Source organism: Sphaerodactylus townsendi, linkage group LG02, assembly GCF_021028975.2.
Source record: "Sphaerodactylus townsendi isolate TG3544 linkage group LG02, MPM_Stown_v2.3, whole genome shotgun sequence".
Taxonomy (NCBI): domain Eukaryota; kingdom Metazoa; phylum Chordata; class Lepidosauria; order Squamata; family Sphaerodactylidae; genus Sphaerodactylus; species Sphaerodactylus townsendi.
Genome location: NC_059426.1, coordinates 81643090 through 81661683, shown reverse-complemented (window position 1 = coordinate 81661683; position 18594 = coordinate 81643090). Strand labels below are relative to the sequence as shown.

General features: G+C 44.1%; 1 protein-coding gene across 2 annotated transcripts in view; it reads left to right on the top strand.

The window, feature by feature from the left end:
* The window catches only part of TH (tyrosine hydroxylase), a 30492-nt gene extending 19308 nt beyond the window's left edge, over positions 1–11184 (top strand). For both annotated transcript variants that reach the window (XM_048483267.1, XM_048483266.1), the window contains 4 exons: positions 1111–1167; positions 2382–2477; positions 2600–2733; positions 9748–11184. In XM_048483267.1, coding sequence (XP_048339224.1) covers positions 1111–1167; positions 2382–2477; positions 2600–2733; positions 9748–9907 — 447 coding nt within the window. In that variant the 3' untranslated portion in view covers positions 9908–11184. The remainder of the gene's footprint in view (positions 1–1110; positions 1168–2381; positions 2478–2599; positions 2734–9747) is intronic.
* Positions 11185–18594: the final 7410 nt, after the last annotated feature.

Sequence of the window (18594 nt, the reverse complement as noted above, 5' to 3'; positions counted from 1 at the left end):
GATGCCAGCCATAGATGCAGGCGAAATGTCAGGAGAGAATGCTGCTAGAACGTGGCCATACAGCCCGGAAACCACACAGCACCCCATGGAATAAGATTGTTGTGCATTATTTTGACTGGGTAGCCCAGGCTAGCCCGATCTCACCAGATTTTTCAGAAGCTAAGCAGGGTCAACCCATGTTAGTATTTGAATGGAAGACCATCACTATGCAGAGTTAATCAGTGGCAAACCATCTCTGAATGCCTTTTGCCTTGAAAACCCTATGGCATCATCATAAATTGACTGTGCTTTGATGGCACTTTCTACCACCACAATATTAAGCCTTAGTTTGACTCTTAATGAGAACCTGTCACTCAAATGTATTGCTGAAGGCTTTCATGGCCAGAATCATTGGGGTGTTGTGGGATTTCCAGGCTGTATGGCTGTGTTCCAGTAGCATTTTCTCCTGATGTTTCACCTGCATCTGTGCCAGCCATAGATGCAGGCAAAACATCAGGATAAAATGCTACAGGAAATGGCCATGCAGCCCAGAAACCCCACAACACCACACTGTCACTCAAATGTTTACAAACCATCATTTCGGGGGGGGGGGCCCTTCAACCAATTTTACTGGTCAGAAGTAAAATGTAGGCATTTTAGTGGACAGACCTTAAAATAGTTGCCTGAAAAAGCAGTTTGAGACATACAGCTTCTGGTCACGCTAATCTGAGCGACAAACTGGAAGACAATCCTGATGTAGTTACCTCCTCCTTGGCACTGCTGTCTCAAAAAGTAAGAGAGCACATTTGTTTCTTTCTGTTCCACTTACTTGTCTTCTGAAATAACAAACTGCATTCATATCAAATAGGAGTAGGTCCAAGTTTGCTGTTATTTGTCAGGTGAAGTCTCCTATCACCACCAAGGTGAGGTAACAAGCCACAGTAATCAAGACACTTTCAACTATTTACAGTTCCATATTAAAAATAAGACATTTGTTGGCATAGGAAAAAAATACTTGGGGGGGGGGGGTTCAGGGAAAGAAAAATCCCACTTCCATAGCTGCTTCTCATTTCGCTACCTCAGCCTTCTAAGTTTGTTATTTATATACTGCAGTCTTTCTTTTGCTCCTAGGACATTGGACTCGCATCCTTGGGAGCAACAGATGAAGAGATTGAAAAACTTGCAACTGTAAGGGTTATTTTACATACACACATACATACATACATACATACATACATACATACATACATACATACATACATACATACATACATACATACATACATACATACATACATACACCCACACATGAAAATCTGTTTCTTCCACTAAATCCAAATATTTATCAAGTTCAACTGTTTTAATAAAATGCCTGGTGAATAGAGCTGCCAGCTCTGGGTCGGGAATTGCAGGATATTTAGGAGCATGGCTTGAGGAGGGTTGAGTATGGGAAGGGGAGGGATCTCATTGTAATATAATACCAAAGAGTTTACCCCCAAGAAGCCATTTCTTCCAGGAGAACTGATCTTTGTAGTTGTAATTCTATCAGATCTCCAAGCCCCACATGGAAGGAACATTAGTAAAGCAGAAAATTGTAGAAAAAGATAAATGACTTGTAGCTAAACCTGACAAGATCAGATAACAGAGGAGGACAAATATACAGGCCTGAGCTCTGTTTTAAGAGGTTCACCATCCCTTGATGTCTTAGACAGGGACAGACTATCTGGTTCCACCCAGGGGCATACTGCCCATAGGGACGGGGTGTATGTCAAATGACTCTGGTCGCAATGGCATGCCCCCCCCCCCGCAAAATCACCCCACTCCTTTCCTCCCCTGCATTGAGCTGGCTCAGAAGAGCTGGGTTGGTGCGGAGGAGTCACCTAAAGGAGTCGGACTGCTGCTTCAGCACCCTTCCAAGCCACCTCCTTCCCTACTCAGGCCCTCAGGGGCAAGGTTCGGATGCAACTCAGATGGGCACCGTGGTGGCAGGCTGGCTCCTGGGCCACCCACTGTGGCACCCTGCTCCCCTGCCTCCCTGCAGGTTGGCTTCTGCCCTCCCCAAGACTTGGGGAGGGCAGGAGGCAGCCTGCAGGGAGGCAGGGGGCTCAGATGGGCGGTGTGGCAGCAAGTCAGCCCAGGAGCCAACATACCGCTGCGCTGCCCATCTGAGCCGTCCCTGAGCACCACCCTGAGCCCCACACCTGAGCATTGGGAGTGCCTGGGGCAGGTGTTGTCCCTGGGTGCATTTCCCCCAGTAAGCCTCTGGTTGTCTAGTTTAGTTGCAGATGAAATCTTTCTTGATTTGTATGAGCTTAACAACACCAACATGTTTTTAAAGTAACTGATTTGTTTGTTTGATTTTGTGTGTGAGTGAATCTATATGTAATTTTTCCCCTTTCCAGCTTTACTGGTTCACAGTGGAGTTTGGTCTCTGCAAACAGAATGGAATCATCAAAGCTTATGGAGCTGGGCTCCTCTCTTCCTATGGGGAGCTAATAGTAAGTCATAAAATATTCCACTAGACTGTCCTGCTCGCTACATTAAGGCATATGTGCTGTCTTTTGTCACCATGGTCATAGGGCAGATTTTCCTGCAAGGCCTTTCTTTTTGCTTTATACAGCATTCTTTGTCAGATGAGCCAGAGCTGCGGGACTTTGACCCTGATGCTACTGCTGTGCAGCCCTATCAAGATCAGACCTACCAACCTGTTTATTTTGTATCAGAGAGCTTCAGTGATGCCAAAGCTAAACTCAGGTGAGATACACTTATTGGGAGAGCAACACTGCAAAAGAGAACATATATGTGGTGGTAACATCTATATTGCATTGCTTCCATGATAGATTAGTTATGCTATTTTTTTTTTAAATGTACTTTTCAAACTATTAAATAGAATTGAAGGTAGCTCCCTTTTCGCTGCAGAGGTAGAGAACAAGTTAAGATGGACCCTCTCTGGAGGCTTGTGGGTTCAATATGATGTCTCCTAAAAGGGATTCACAAATGTGTAGGAATTTGACTTTTATATGTGATGTTTCTGCATGCTTCTTTGCTATTAACAAAGATCTGTTCCAACTCAGTTGCCAGTTTACCAGTAGATCATGGAATAGTTGTGTATGCAGCTCCATCTGATCCTAATATTAGTTTGATCTTCCTGGGTGCTGTGAATTTGGTTGGAAGGGCATGTATCCTTAAGAAGATTACCTCTATTTTTGATAGGTTTAAACACTTTTGGCAGACAACTTTTAGAATGTGGGAATTGGGTCAGGCCCCATTCTGTTGTTAGAGGCGAGCATTAGGCTTGGAGATTTGGGTGCAACAAATACCGGCTTTGGCCCAAATCTGGGATAATTAAGGCATATTCGGGCCAAAATTGGCCAAATATGTCCTGCCCAAATATGAACAAATCTGAATGCAAGGTATTCAGACTTTTGGGGGGTATTTTTTGGTGTTTTTTCGCATTTCGGCCTGCAGGGGGTGCATTTGTAAAGCTAGTGGCACCACAATTTAGGGTTTCAGGAACCAGCCAACTTTGCTAATGTTTGCTTGGGAGAGGCAAATGCTGTCGGCATCAGGTTCACCTTCAATCGGGTGCCCACAGCATTTGCCTCTCCCAAGCAAACTTTAGCAAAGTTGGCTGGTTCCTTTCAGAAAACTCACACCAGCAGCCCTGCAGGAAATAAGTGCCCCTACCCAGAGCAAGAACCCCACCAGAGTGCCCCCATTGAAACCTCTACCACAGAGCCAGCTGGGCATAACAGCAAGCCCCATTGAAGTCTATGGTGAGAAAAGCTTTTTTCCCCACCATAGAACTTGCTGAAGAGCCTGGCAGATTCTGTGCTCTGCAGTGGCTCCATTGTAGCCAATGGGGAATTTCTGAGTGTGTAAGTAGGCTTCACATTTTTCAAGGTAGAGGCACCAGACTTTCAAGGTGGCTCCAGGAGGCCCTCCTGGTAATAACATCCAGTCTTGGTGAACTTTGCTTTGGGGGGTGGTAGGAGGGGGTGCGTTGAGAGAGTTCTGAGAGAACTCAGCCAGTCTTCATATGCAGGAGCAGCGAAACAAAATAAGCCTTTTGTGGGCCCATAAAATCAACCCCCCCAGAAGCAAAGTTCACCAAGCCTGATGCTATTACCAGGAGGGCCTCCTGGAGCCACCTTGAAAGTCTGGTGCCTCTATCTTCAAAAAATGTGCAGCCTACTTACACACAGAGAAATTGTCCATCTGGCTACAATTGCCACAAGGATCCTGGAGTCAAGCCACTGCAAAGCAGAGGATTTGGGCAAATTTCTTGGGGTTCCTGTCAGAAGTGCATTTTTAAAACTAGTGGCACCACAATTTCAGGGTGTAATCCAGAGATGGTCCTGATGATACCACTCAAGTTTGGTGAAGTTTGGTTTGGGGGGGCAAAGTTATGGATCTCCTGTTATCTTCCATTGGAAACAATGGGGGATGGGGCACCCCCTTTGGTGGTCCATAACATTGGCATCCCTAAACCAAACTTTACCAAGCTTGGGTGGTGTCATCAGGACAGTCTCTGGATGATTCCCTGAAATTGTGGTGCCACTAGCTTTACAAATGCTCTCTCTGCAGGCCAAAATGCAAAAACACCAAAAATACAAAAAAATCAGAAAGTGTTATTTGTCTTATTCAGGCATGCAGATAATCTTATGCCTGAATAAATCTGAATCCGAGTTTTACTGAATTTCTAGGGTATTGACCAAGTCTAGCAAACATGGCAGCTGAGAATGCATTTTTCTGGTAATGTTGAGCTTAAAAACTTGACCCCTGTTTGGAAATTATTGATCTAGCCCAGTGGCGTTCCTGCCTAGGGACAGGGGGTACCCTTTGTCCCCGGGCGCCCCCATTTGGTCACGTGGGGGGGCGCCAACATTTCAGGGTCGTTTGTGTGATTTTTAATTTTTAAAGTGTTTTTTCACGTTCCGGCTGCCTGCAGGTTTTATATATAAATTCAAAATTTCAGGGTACCATCCAGAGACTATCCTGATGATGCCACCCAAATTTGTGATGTTTGGTTCAGGGCAGAAGTTATGACCCCCAAAGGGGTGCCCTCATCCTCATTGTTTTCAATGGAGCTAACAGGAGATGGGGGGTTACCCATTTGAGGAACCATAACTTTGGTCCCCCTGAACATATCTTCACCAAACTTGGGTGGCATCATAAGAATAGTTAACATATGATACTCTGAAAAATTTGGTGTCACTAGCTTTAAAATGTATCCCTTCCAGGCATCCCAAGAAATTTGCCCAAGATTCTTTGTTTGCAGTGATTTTGCTCCATTGTAGCCAATGGGAATTTCTTGAGTGTAGGGCAGGCTGGCCATTTTGAAGATAGAGGCACCAGACTTTCAGGGTGTCTCCAGAGGGCCTCCTGGTGGCCAGCACCAGGTTTGTAGACCTTTGCTTCTAGGGGTTCACCTATGGGGCCCCAAAAGGCTTATTTTGTTTCCCTGCTCCTGTACATGACAGCTCAGGGCTGAGTTCTCAGAACCTCCTCTCAACTCCCCACACTCCAGAAGCAAAGTCACCTCGGGCTTGGGTACATTATCAGGGCCTCTTGGAGCCACCTTGAAAGTCTGGTGCCTTCTATCTTCAAAAAATGTGCAGCTTGCCTCAGAAATTCCCCCCATTAGCTGGCCATAATGGAGCAAAGTCACTGCAAACAAAGAATCTTAGGGCAAATCTCCTTTGGGGTGCCTGAAGGATGTATTTTAAAGCTAGTGACACCAAATTTCAGGGTATCATCTGGATAACTATTCTTATAATGCCAGCTGTTTGGTGAAGTTACACCATAGGGACCAAAGTTATGGTTCTCAAATGGGTAGCCCCCTCATCTTCAGGTTAGTTCCCATTGAAAACACCGGAATGGGGCATTCCATTTAAGTATCCATAACTTTGCTGCCCTGAACCAAACATCACTAAACCTAGAAAATACTGTGGCAGTCTCTGGATGATGCCCCTGAAATCATGGGGCCGCTAGCTTTAAAAATGCGCTGCCTTTTGCAGTGCCAAAAAAAAAACACCAAAATTACCCCCCCCAAACCCAAATACCTTGCATTTGCATTTTGTCTTCATATTTGGGCAGGAAATAATTGACAATTTCCTGTCTGATCGTGCCTAAATTTGCTCCAGATTCCAGCCAAATCTGCTATTTGTTTCATCTGAATCTTTAACTCCCTAAAAGTGATGCTGTTCTCAGAGATCTTATTCTCACTAATACTTTCACTCTTATCCAGGGTCCCCAGATTCTCCCTTTGGCGATGGATTTGAAAAGAAGAATCTGAGCTCCCTAGTTTAAACACTATTGAAAGTGATGCTGTTTGGGGTGGATTCCACTGGAGGTGTTTTGTGAGAGATGATGCTGACATTTGTTTGGTAAATGTTTTGCTGGGGTGATTTGTGAGAGATTTACATGCTTAATACCCACTCTGCACTGGCTTGAGTTGAAAGCTAGCTAACAACCTACTTCATAGGGTTGTTGTGGATTAGGGAAATTAGGAAAAGAGTTGGCGGGGGAGAGAGCTATAATGTTTTGATGGGAGTGAGGGGTGATTTGTGAGCTGGTACAAAAAATCTTTGTTTCGTCATGTGGGGGGAGGGTGGGCGCCCATACTAGGCGGGGCGCCAAACTCAGGTTTTTCCTTTTGTCCCCCGGCCAGCTTCTGCTCATCGCATTCTCTGGATCTAGCCACAAGAATCCTGTTCCTAGTGAACTCAAGGTTGAATTATTATAACAATCTCTACATGAAGCTGCCCTTGAAGATGACACAGAAATCACAACTGGCATATTATGTGGCAGCCTGTGTATTAGGGAAATAGATTGTGTCCATTTTACAATCTCCCCATTGGTTGCCAATTTATTTCTGGTTTCAGTTCAACATGCTGGTACTAACCTTTAAAGCCATTCATGGCCTGAAACCCATTGGGATGGGGACTTGCAGCTACTTTGTCCAGGCCAATGACATTTGGTTTTTTTCTGTCCCTCTGCTGGTGCACATTTATAGATGTTTGGAATAGTCACCTGATCCTTCTGGACTGTCCTTCTGAAAAAACTCAGTGGGATCTTGATTTTGATGAAGCTTCATAAGAGATATGAAAGCAAACTTTTAAAGAGGGTAACCAGATAATGGAAAAGACTAAAGGATTTATAGGCTTTCTAGACTTCAGAGCCACTGAACATTATTCATTGTAGATTAATAATAATTGGAGAATAATAGACAATTAAGTGGGCATTATTCACTATATTTTTATTTGTTAATAGTTGTTCTAGTGTTTATAATTTATTTAGGCTCATTCCGCACATGCAGAATAATGCACTTTCAAACTGCTTTCAGTGCTCTTTGAAGCTGTGCGGAATGGCAAAATCCACTTGCAAACAGTTGTGAAAGTGGTTTGAAAACGCATTATTTTGCGTGTGCGGAAGGGACCTTAGTTATTCTTTGAAGTGTTTTTATTGTCTGCTACCCACCATGAGTTCCAGTCATCTATGAGAAAATGGACATATCATTATTTTAAGTAAATAATCTAAACAAATAAACAATATAGCCCATACCCCACACGCAGACAAGCACAATAATCAAGATTTCATTATGGCTTAATAACACGAAAAAGCTTGTTTGTAACTCTTTCCCTGCCCATGACTTGTCCACATTCCTCTCATTCCACTTTGAGAAGATCTATTGGACAACAGATTTCATGGAGTATGTCATGGGGCCCTTAGACACCAAGAAGAAATGAACTTTCAATATTAAAAGATTTATACGTAATGTTTACATCTCTTCAGATTGTCTCACTAGTCAATTTTACAACATGATACTGTGACCAAGATAATCACATATCAATCTTTGACTTCCAGGATCTGTTTCTTCTCAATACAGATATTTACAGTTGACACTCAAAGATAAAATCGTCTAAATCTGAGTCCATAAAACAATAATTGGTCAAACGTATCAACATGAGATGGACAGGCAAAATGTAGGCATGTTTGTCTGCACTGGCAACTGTACATCAATAAAAATACCACTAGAGTGCACTGTAGCATAAGCAACAAGGAAATGTTAGGAGCCTATGGAGATTGTTCTGGGGCGGGGGAGGGGAGAATCACTGTGCCACATATAGGCTTTTGTAGCCTGGAAAGCCATCTGGATTTTCCAGGAAAAGGAGCAATTGCTTTAGGATAAATCCTGTTCTTAAATCAAGGACAGCACATGTTTTTAAATAACCTGTGTTTATGGCCATGCTCAGATAATTTTTCCGTTCCCCATTGAATTCTTCTACTGCCATTCATTGCCATATATTGAAATAATTTTTTGATGTGGATTATAGGACAATTTCCCAGTCCAGCTTGGTCACGTCGTCTACCATTTTGACTATGGTCTAGCAGACAGCATCTGCTTGCTTTAGCTACATTGGATCTTTAGCCTAATCTGACTGCAGGGTTTTCCACGTGGGGCAGGAAACTTCTGACAGCACCTCAGCATGAGACCACCACATAGCAGGTTCCCCTACAGTTTCCCCTGCCCCAGTCCTCTTGCAGTAGCCATTCCATAATCCCCCTAACTGCTCTGTCAATCAGTATATCAGGTTCTCTGTACATCAGGTTCTCTGAGATCCCAGTTTTTTTCAAAGAAGGTCTCTAGCCCCTTTCATTGTGCCTTCCCTCCATTTCCATAATAAAAGAGGCTAGAGACTTTTTAAAAAAATTAAAGTTGGAAATTCAGAAAGTTGGAAATTCATGAAATAATTAATCTAGAGGGTAGCCACATTGGTCTTCAGTAGAACAGCTAGATTCAAGTCCAGTAAAACCTTTGAGACCAACATAATTTGGGGGGGATGTATGCAGTGGTGGGATTCAAATAATTTAACAACTGGTTCTGGTGGTGCAATTCAAATAATTTAACAACTGATTGTTTACAAGCACCGTTTTAACAACCGGTTCTACCAAAGTGGTGTGAACCTGTTGAATCCCACCACTGGATGCATGCTTCCAAGAGTTAAAACTCCCTTTGTCAGGTTATATTCTGATGTTCATCTGTCAATTATAAAACAAAAAGCTGTCTGGTGGCAAGAGATGGAAGTGGCAGGCAGAGGGGCAGGGACAATTCAGGAAGCTGGTCCTTGAAGGATCCATGCAGTGGCAGCTGCAGGACCTTGAAGGCCCAAATTGTAGAGACAAGGGCACTGTTGGGTCCCAGGTAAACCAGGCTTGAGTGGCCTGTTAGATTTGAGTAGCTCTCTTCTCCTCAGATCGAGGAGGCAGGGGAGGGTAAGCTGGAGTCCTGACTTTGGGAATGTTTAGGGTCCTGGACAATTCTAATCATGAGATGTTTCTGCACAATTGCACAGCTACCCGTGTGGGTTTACCTATCCATGATTACCACCAAAGTGTTTGTTTATTCATTCAATAAAAGAAGTACTATTTCAATATACAAAAAAAGGGGGGGGGGTAAAATTGAGCCACTTGTGAAATCCACAGGGCACAAGTCACATGACAAGAGTACTTTAGCTCTTCACATCCAAGGACTTGTGCCTCCTGGGTGGGCCCAAGATATATACCTGAGAGAAGAACAAACAAAAGCACAGCGAAGACATGGCCGCTGACAGCACTGCCCCCCCCCCATCTGCCCCTTCTGAAAATGTTGAAATGTCATTATTCCGGTTTAGACACTAATCTCTTATTGCTGCTTCTCTCTGTTAATTGTACATCCAGCCTATCTTTGCTAATTGTTTTTGATTTTTTTGCACTCTCTTGCAGGGCCTATGCAGCACGCATCAAGCGTCCATTTTCTGTGAAGTATGATCCGTACACATTCAGCATTGAGCTCCTGGACAGCCCACAGAAAATCCACCGTTCCCTGGCAAATGTCCGTGATGAGCTCCACTTGCTAATTGATGCACTGAATATTATTAGTTAACATAAACATGTGGATGACACTTTTCTTCTCCATGCTAATGTTGAATCCTGCAATGGCTTCTTACAAAGGCTTCTTGACATTGTGCCAATTGGGCCAATATCTTCAACAGAATTTCTTTTAGGGTTTTTGTTGCTGCTCATCAGCATATTATTCAACAATCAGGCATATTTAGCGAAAAGCTACATTGAAGAGAGGAAAGGAGGCTTAAGTGTCTTAAATCCAGAATCACCTGAGGATCTTTTATTTTAGCTTTGAGGGTCTTTTCTGCTAGCTTCAAGTTAATGTGGATTTGGTGCAAGGAGTGTCAAGTTAGGACATTAAAATAAATGGAACATTAAAATATGCATTGCATATTGCATATACATTGCAACTGGGGAAAAAAATCAGGTCTTCTTTAGCTTTTTAGTGAACATATGAAGTTGCCTTATACTGTGAAACCATGGTATTGTCTGGTGGCTGACAGAGGCTCTCAATGGTTTTATAAAGAAAAAAATCTTTCCTAGCAGGCACTTTTTATCAAATCCTCTTTCCAAGGAACTCAAGGTAGAAAACAAATTCACCTTCCCCATGTTATCTTTAGTGTAGTCCTGTGACATAAATTTAGGCTAAGAGAATGACTAGCCTAAAGCCTCCCTAGGGTTTCTGGGCCTCTTACTATGGCAGGAGAACAGTACTATGCACAGAACAATCCTTAGCATATTTTCTCAGAAGTAAGCCCTGGTGAATTCAGTAGGGGGTATCCTCTGGTAAATATGCTTAGTCATGACCTTCTAATTCTGCAACATAACAAGAGTGATTTTACATAAAGATCAAAATTTATTTTATAAATACCCTGTAATTGCAAGAATCATTGCAACCAATTTTATGTGATGACATATAGGGAAAGACCTCAGCGTTCTAACTGATACTATATAATGCAATGAACTCTTCAGTTTGACAATCCTCATCTCTTAGTCTGGGAAGAAATCCAGCAGCCTGAAACAAACTCTCATACTATGCAGTTACTCCTATCAAAGTGCATTTATTTCAATGGGCTTAGAATTGAGTGACTTAGCATAGGATTATATTGTAACAAACACAGTCTGCAGTTGTATGTGAAGGAACCTTGGGTTAGAAGTTGTATGTGAAGTTGTATGTGAAGGAACCTTGGGTTAGAAGGACCCACTGATATAATTCTTTACAGGGACCAGCTAGAACAGGGGTCTGCAACCCGCGGCTCCGGAGCCACATGTGGCTCTTTCAGCCTTATACTGCGGCTCCCTGTGGCCTGGAGGTTGGAGGGTAGCATGGGCGTGCCCCTCCAGCCCTCCAGAGCAGCGCTGGAAAGAAAGGTGAGTGGAGGGGCCGAACCAGAGGCGGCGCCGTGAGTGAGGGCGCTGCTAACTGCAAATGGCTTTTTGCATCCCCTCCACTCACTTCTCCTTCCAGTGCTGCTCTAGAGGGCTGGAGGGACACGCCCACGCTGTCTTTGGACCCCTGGAGGTCAGAGGGTAGCATGGGCATGTCCCTTCAGAGCAGCCGCCATCCCCCTCTGCTATCCCTGCAGCCACCATCCCTGCCCGGTGCCTCTGCCTCCCAGCACTGGAAAGAAAGGTGAGTGGAGGGGCTGAACCAGCGGTGGTTCCATGCGGAGGCGCTTCTCCGGCTCGGTAGATCTTTGGGGCCATGGAAAACGTGTCCAAATGGCTTTTTGGGTGGAAAAGATTGCCGACCCCTGAGCTAGAACATTGAAATACAAGCTCTGAAGCATTTATTGTTCCATCAATCTGTCCATTGGCTGGGGAGAGGAGAAAGGAAAAGAAAGAAGTTTTGCTTGTGAAGTTATTTTATAGTTCTGTAAAGTAGTTTTAATACCCTAATCCCTTCTTATCTGAATAACAACATTAGTGCTTAAGTATATTGTCAGGAAGAACAGGCAAAGTTCTTAAGGCAGTAATACACTTATTTGAAATGTGAGAAGTCTTACTGGTTAATTCGGCTAAGGAAGAAGTGATTTCCCCTGCCCATTGACTTTGAGAGTCACAGGCTTATGGAGATGTTTCTAAGATGTTCAATTGTCAACGTTATCCTGTTAAATTAATCTGGCTTTATTAAATTGGGAGAAAATATGTCCATTTAGAAATAGAAGTAGTCTGATAATACCATTTTTTCTCCATACCTTAAAATGTACTCTGTTTTTCATTTGACTTGTGATCAAAACTGGTTCCATGCATCCTAATTCTGGTCACAGTGACATTGACAGATGTGCAGAATTGGCTTGTTTTCCTGCTTCTTTTTTAAAGGGGAACTTTCTGCGCTCTCTGGCTTAGGCTGTTTCCGCATGGCCATGCTGCGGGGGGTGAGTCGGCGTAAACAAACACCTTACCATCCCCCCTGCCCTGCGCGACAGCTCTGGAATCGCAGGGCAGTGGGGGGCATGTCCCCTGTCCTGTGCGACATGCCAGAAGGTCAGAGGGATGGTAAGGCATTCTGGAAAGGGGGGGAAATGGCGCCTTCCAGGGAGAGAGGTTCGGAAACAGTGGCTTCAAGGGCACAGCTACCATTGTGGGGTTGTGGGAGGGCTGGTGCTGCCTGTGGACATGCGGCTGCTGGCACATGCAAACCTCCTCCCTCTAGGGGACGCTGTTTTTAGCATCCCTGGAATGCTGTATTCCGCCCTTGTGGAAACAGCCTTAGAGTTAGGAATCCCTGTGTGAATGGAAGAGAGCACACTTGGTGGGAAATCACCACAGTACTATTGCTACAATGACTAAACAACAACTTTTACAATATTAATGATATCACTTGCATACCACACTATGATTTCCTGCTAATTGCTGGAAGACTGAACTTATGAATGCTGGGATCATATGGGAATAGTATTGAAGCAGCTTGTTTCAAAATGTCCAGGAGGGAGAGATAAGGAATCAGGTTACTAGTTCAATTTCTTCATGTTCTAGAACAAGACCAAAAAAAAAACAGCAAAGAAAAGAGACACAAAGCCTCCTATTCTGGGTGACATTGGTATAGTCAATTTAGTTTGTATGCACTAAAGCCTCAAGGAGTGGATCTTGCTACTACTGCTGCTGGTGTGTGAGTGGACCTGTCTGTCTTGCTGTATATCAAAAATGTTGATTTCTCAGTTTTAAGTCATGCTGTTGTTGAGATACTGAAATTAGTCATAATAAAACTATATTTCTGGGCTAGCATCCTGAGTTTTGCTTCAAGGCTTTCAGTTCCCAGATACCACCAGGTTGTGATGGACCCCCACACCTTCCTGGATTTCTCAGGCAGGGAAACCACCCACTGACCAGACTTTTCAGATTTTCCTACCTTTTTCATCTCAGGGACTGAGCTGTTTCTAGTATGGTAGCATACAATGATAAGAAGCACTTAACCCTGTTATACTCTCCAGCCCTGTTATACTCTCCAGAAAATAAAGATGGTCATTATTTTAAAATAATTTTCTTGGCAAACCCCTTAATATAAGGTACACAAAATAAAAATACCAAGGCAGGTGTAAAACTTAAACAGAATGAAAGATTTATTATCAGAGAGAGAAGATGGGAATGGGAGGTAACTTGGATGAAGGAATGGATGAGGCAGCAGAAAACTTTACTGCATAGATTTTTGGCAGAGAATCATCAGTATTTGTTTTCAGGCACAGGCTTAAATAGTTTGTCCAGTTTCAGATAGCTTAGATGTTAATTTCAGATGTTTCTTAGATGGTACAGTTCCTTATACTTCAAATGGTACTGTGGCTAATGGATATCCACATGGCTCAATCAGGCTTGGTACATTTGCTTCAGTACCCTCATGCAGCCCTCACAGATAGAAAACACTCAAAATAAAACTTAAAACACACTTATAAGGAAAATAAAAGCAAAACCCCATACAGCAGACTAACTGGTCTTTAGGATTTTTCTTTCTATCTCCTGGAAGATCTATGCCTCCTGGGTTATATATATGCCCACACTTGGGCCCTCAGTGACCCTTCACCACTATTTCTCCTTGTCTGTGCATATTTGCACACAATATGTGCATATTTGCACACAAGGCTGTCACACAGTAGGACAAGACAGAATCATGCACTGACTGCCACTACTTTCCTCAGAGTTACTATGTTTTATCACAGCAAAGGCAAATAGCTCTTTGCTTCAGGAACTTCACATTCCAAAAGTCTTTCAGTGAGATATCCTCCTCCTCTCAGTGTAATCAGATCTTTTACCCAATCTGAGTGCAGAACTGCCTTAGCCAATCAAATGGCTTCCTTGTTCCTGGGTCTCTATGCCTCTCTCTAATTGTGAACAATAATGGCTCCTGACAGAACTGCACTTGTTAAACACATTTTTTTCTGTGCTGTCCCATTACACAGGCATTTTCTACAACATTTCCAAATTGTCTCCCATCCATGTAATTTAAAACTGCTATTAGGATTTAAGACCAATTTCCCCCTTCTCCAATTTAGAGACCAAGAGCTGCACACTTGCCCCTGAGCCGTTATAGATTTCCTTTAACTATGCATGTATTTGTGTGTATGTCATCACTGACTTATGTCAACCCCAGCAAGGTGCTTTCAAGGCAAGTGAGAAGCACCCTGCTTAGTTTTCAAGATCTGATAAGATTTGTCCCCTTCTTCCCCCATATCATGATATGTTCCCTCTCCTTTAGACATGTATTTGCTTGCCAATTGGATGAGAACATACTAGAAGGAACCATGGGTACTTTTTAATCTGTAATTACAGGGGAAAGTGTAGCAGCAGATATGGAAATGACTACTTTACATCTCTGTGTACAATGTGGCTCATACTAATGGTTGCACCACAATCACAGCACCATATGTACTTGGGCCTCTTGGCGGAATCTCACTGGATGAATTGGCATTATGCTAGTAGTATTAAGGACTCAGTGCCCCTTTCTGCACAAAGCATTTAAAATGTTTTGCAAATGTTTTGAAAAGAACTGTTGTCATGGGTTATGTTCTCATAACCCATAAAAATAAAAATGGTTCTTTTTTTAAAAAAGCCACACACACGTGGCTTTGATGTTACGTAGGCTTGATATCCAAAGCCTTGCCAATTCTGACATCAAACCTATGTAGCATCGAATCCACAACACAGAAAACAAAGAAGGGAAAATGGTACATTTGTGTAATTTGCAGTGGCAGGCAGCCTCAATGTCAAATGAGAAAACATCCATAGGAAACTTTAGGAAATGGTGTACAGCTAGAGAAACAAAAGCAGCAGTCGGGGGGGGGGGGGGGCATGGAGCTTCAATTTCAGATGGGAGAAATAAAATGTTTCCTGTTTTCTATCTACAGGAAAAAAGGAAATGTTTTGAAAATGTTTCAGGGAAAAGATTGATATTTAAGAGGATCCATATAAAATGTTTTGAGGCTGCAATAAAATGCTTTCAAAATGTGCTTTTTTTGGGGGGGGGGGAGCTGTGTGGAACTCCTTGGAAGCAATATTTTCTTTCCTTCCTCAGAATATTTTATTTTGGCAGTGAGGAAAGAGCCATTGTTCTAATAGCAGTGAATAGGAATTATTTCAAAATAAATATACTTAGGACTGGTTCTGAAAGATTGAAAACACCCAATGATTTCTTGAATAAAGAATTTGTTTTGATGATTTCATGAGCTGTCCCTGTACAGTTTTATATCCAGTGGCACGGGTTTGCCTATTAGTGGAAAAGCCCAACAATTAGTCATTACCCCAAAAATGTTTCTTCATTCATTTAGCATATGTTTATGTAGTCTTTTCAGAAACCAGGTCAAGATGTCTCATAAAATAAAAACAATACAACAAACCAAATAAGCAATTTAAAATATTATAGTACACAAAACAGCCGATGTTTCCATTTCCCACCAGCCTCTCATCTATGTGGGTTCAGCATGTTTGCTGCATCAGGAGCATTGAGACAAACTGGAAAGCAGCCATGATTGGGCCAGTAGAGGTAGAAACAAAAGCTAGTTGGTACAGCCAAGCATCTTAGAGATATCAGAGGGGCAGATGCGTAGAACATCTTAGACCCATGCTTCATCACATTTCTGTACAAGGGCAATTTAGACAGTGGTTCTCAACTTGTGAGTCGAACGGCCCTTTCACAGGGGTTGCCTAAGATTCTTTGCATCAGTGTTCTACATCTGTAAAATGGATTAAATGTTAGGGTTGGGGGTCACCACAACATGAGGAACTGTATTAAAGGGTCGCGGCATTAGGAAGGTGAGAACCACTGATTTAGACTTTCCCTCTTTCAGTTGAGAGCCAGAAATATGTATTTTTTGTTTCTTTTGTCTTTGTGCCACCCTCTTCAATTGCCATTAATCCTTTCCCTTCTTCCTTTTCACTCAGTGCTCTGCCTGAGCACATCTGAAGGTTTGTTTTTATTGGAAACATTTTATGGATATAGGTGCCACTGGAAGTAGCATAGCAACAAGGATGGGCAAAAGGAACAGCCATTATGTGCTTGGCATTTCTAGATCCCATCAAATTTGCAACATTAGAAAAGTTCTTTCTGTGCCAAAACATACTAAAATATTCCATCAAAGGTTTTCTGGTTACCATAAAGAAATTAAAACGTAGAGGCATTTGCGGAACTAAACAGGAAAAGAATGAGACGACTGGTTTATAACTTCTAGCATAATTCATTATAACGCAAGCTTTGTCGGAAGACAGATTCTGAGCACAATGCAGCAGACAGAACTCAGAGCAGGGATGTAGTTTCAGGTTCAACTGAGGGTTGATGTGTCAAAGGGGCTAACCTGCTCTTGTGCAGAGGCATACAGAGGGAAAATGGTGCCCGGAGACAACTAAGTCTCCAGGCACCTCCCCCCACGCTCAGGGGCGTGGCTCAGAAGCATGGCCATGCCCCCAAGCCAGCCCCTCCAGGTTCCCTGGAGTCCAGCTGCTGATCTCCCCAGAGCCTGGTAAGAGAGCACTTGCCAGCCTCTGGGACATGCTTTTACAAGCATGGAGGCTGGTGGTCGTACTTGGGACTTGGTTATGACCCCACCCCAAGCCCCACCCCCAACCTCTGTGCTTATAAAAACACAGCCTCTGGCAACAGCAGCAGCTGGGCTCCAGGGAGCCTGGGGTGGGTGGGTGGGTGGGTGGGTGGGGGCTTGGAGTGGGTCCCTGCCCAAGCCCCGCCCTTGGGAGCATGGCCACACCTCCAGCTCTGCCCCAGCCTCCGTGCTTATAAAAGCACGTCCCAGAGGTTGGCGACTGCTCTCTACCCAGGCTCTGGGGAGAGCAGCAGCTGGGCTCTAAGGAGCCTGGGGGAGGGGAGGGGTGGGGCAAGGGGTGCAGAGCAGAGCTCCCTCTCATGACAGTGCCGGCCTTTCAGTCATGTTGGCAGTGCCAGAGAGGCCCTACACGTGATTGAAAGGTGTGCTCCTGAGGACATGGGTATCCCATGTTGCTAGGCTGGTATGCCTCTGCTCTTGTGCCTTCAATATTAGCTTAATCTGCAGAAATGAACAGGTGAAGCTTTTCAGTGCCCAGGAATCAGCACTTTCACCTGCTAACGTTACAGATTCAGCTGCTGTTATAGGTGAAATAGTACATCTTGGATTTTAAATTACTCCCAGGTACAATTCAAAGTTTTGACTTTTAAAATCCTAAATTATATGCATTAGGATAACAGAAAGCCCAATTTCATCTATCTTCCTTCAACTCCTGTTCTGGTATGACTGTATATTATCAGGTTTAGGAGGGGTGTTTTACTTTAATCGTTGCATCCTGGGTGGAGTTTTATGGCATCACTGCACTATATAAGTTTTTATTGATACATTGGTTGGAAACTTCTCTGAGACTGTCTTGGTGGAAAAAGCAGATTACAAATCCAGTAACCAAACAAATGAACAGAGCTGGCTGAAGTTAAATCCAATGGAGATCCTGTGGCTTGCGGGGAAGACTTGGGAAAAAATGGCCACCCTCCAGCTCTTGATAGGGTGAAATTAACACCTCCACCCACCATCAGGAGCTTTGGTGTGATACTTGATACTTCATTATCCATGGAGGAAACAACAAGAGCAGGGGAGAACTGTCCCTTCCAGTTCTTTCTAAGGCCGTTTCTGCACGGCCCCCTCGCGCCCCCACGCCGGCAGGAGTTCCGTCGGCGTGAGGCGTAAAAGGTTTGCTCTTCGCACGCCAAAGTTGCGTCGCGAGCAGGCAACAGGGCGGCCGGGTAGAAGGCAGGCGACTCCAAGACGGAGCCGCCTCTGCGCCCTCGCCCGCATTAAATGTGTCTTCACCATTAAGCCTGCTGAGCGTCGCCAGCCCACACTATCGCCCTCCGACCTCTGGAGGTCGGAGGACAGTACGTAAGAGCTGGGCTGCGACGCCCGCGAGGGCGCATCACGAGGAAGACACAGTGAAGGGCGGGAGGGAGAAAGCGTCTTCCCGGTTGCATATTTTTTTTACCGCTACCGCAGGGAAAACGATCCCTCCCCAACAACAAATCCCTTTAAAGGGTTGTTGTTTGAGGGCGGCGCTTGGCACGCCACCCTGGGAGGGAAGAGGGCGTCAGGTCGCCCGCTGCTGCGTTGCAGCAGCCGGCGCCAGTGTAACGGCGGCCTGGAATTTTTTTGGCGCTTGCGTCAGGCGTGTCACGAACGGGTCAGCACGCGGCAGATACGCCCTAAGTTTCCATCAGGAGAGACTTGAAAAGCAAGGGCAGGGGCAGTGATTTAAAATCTAAGATGT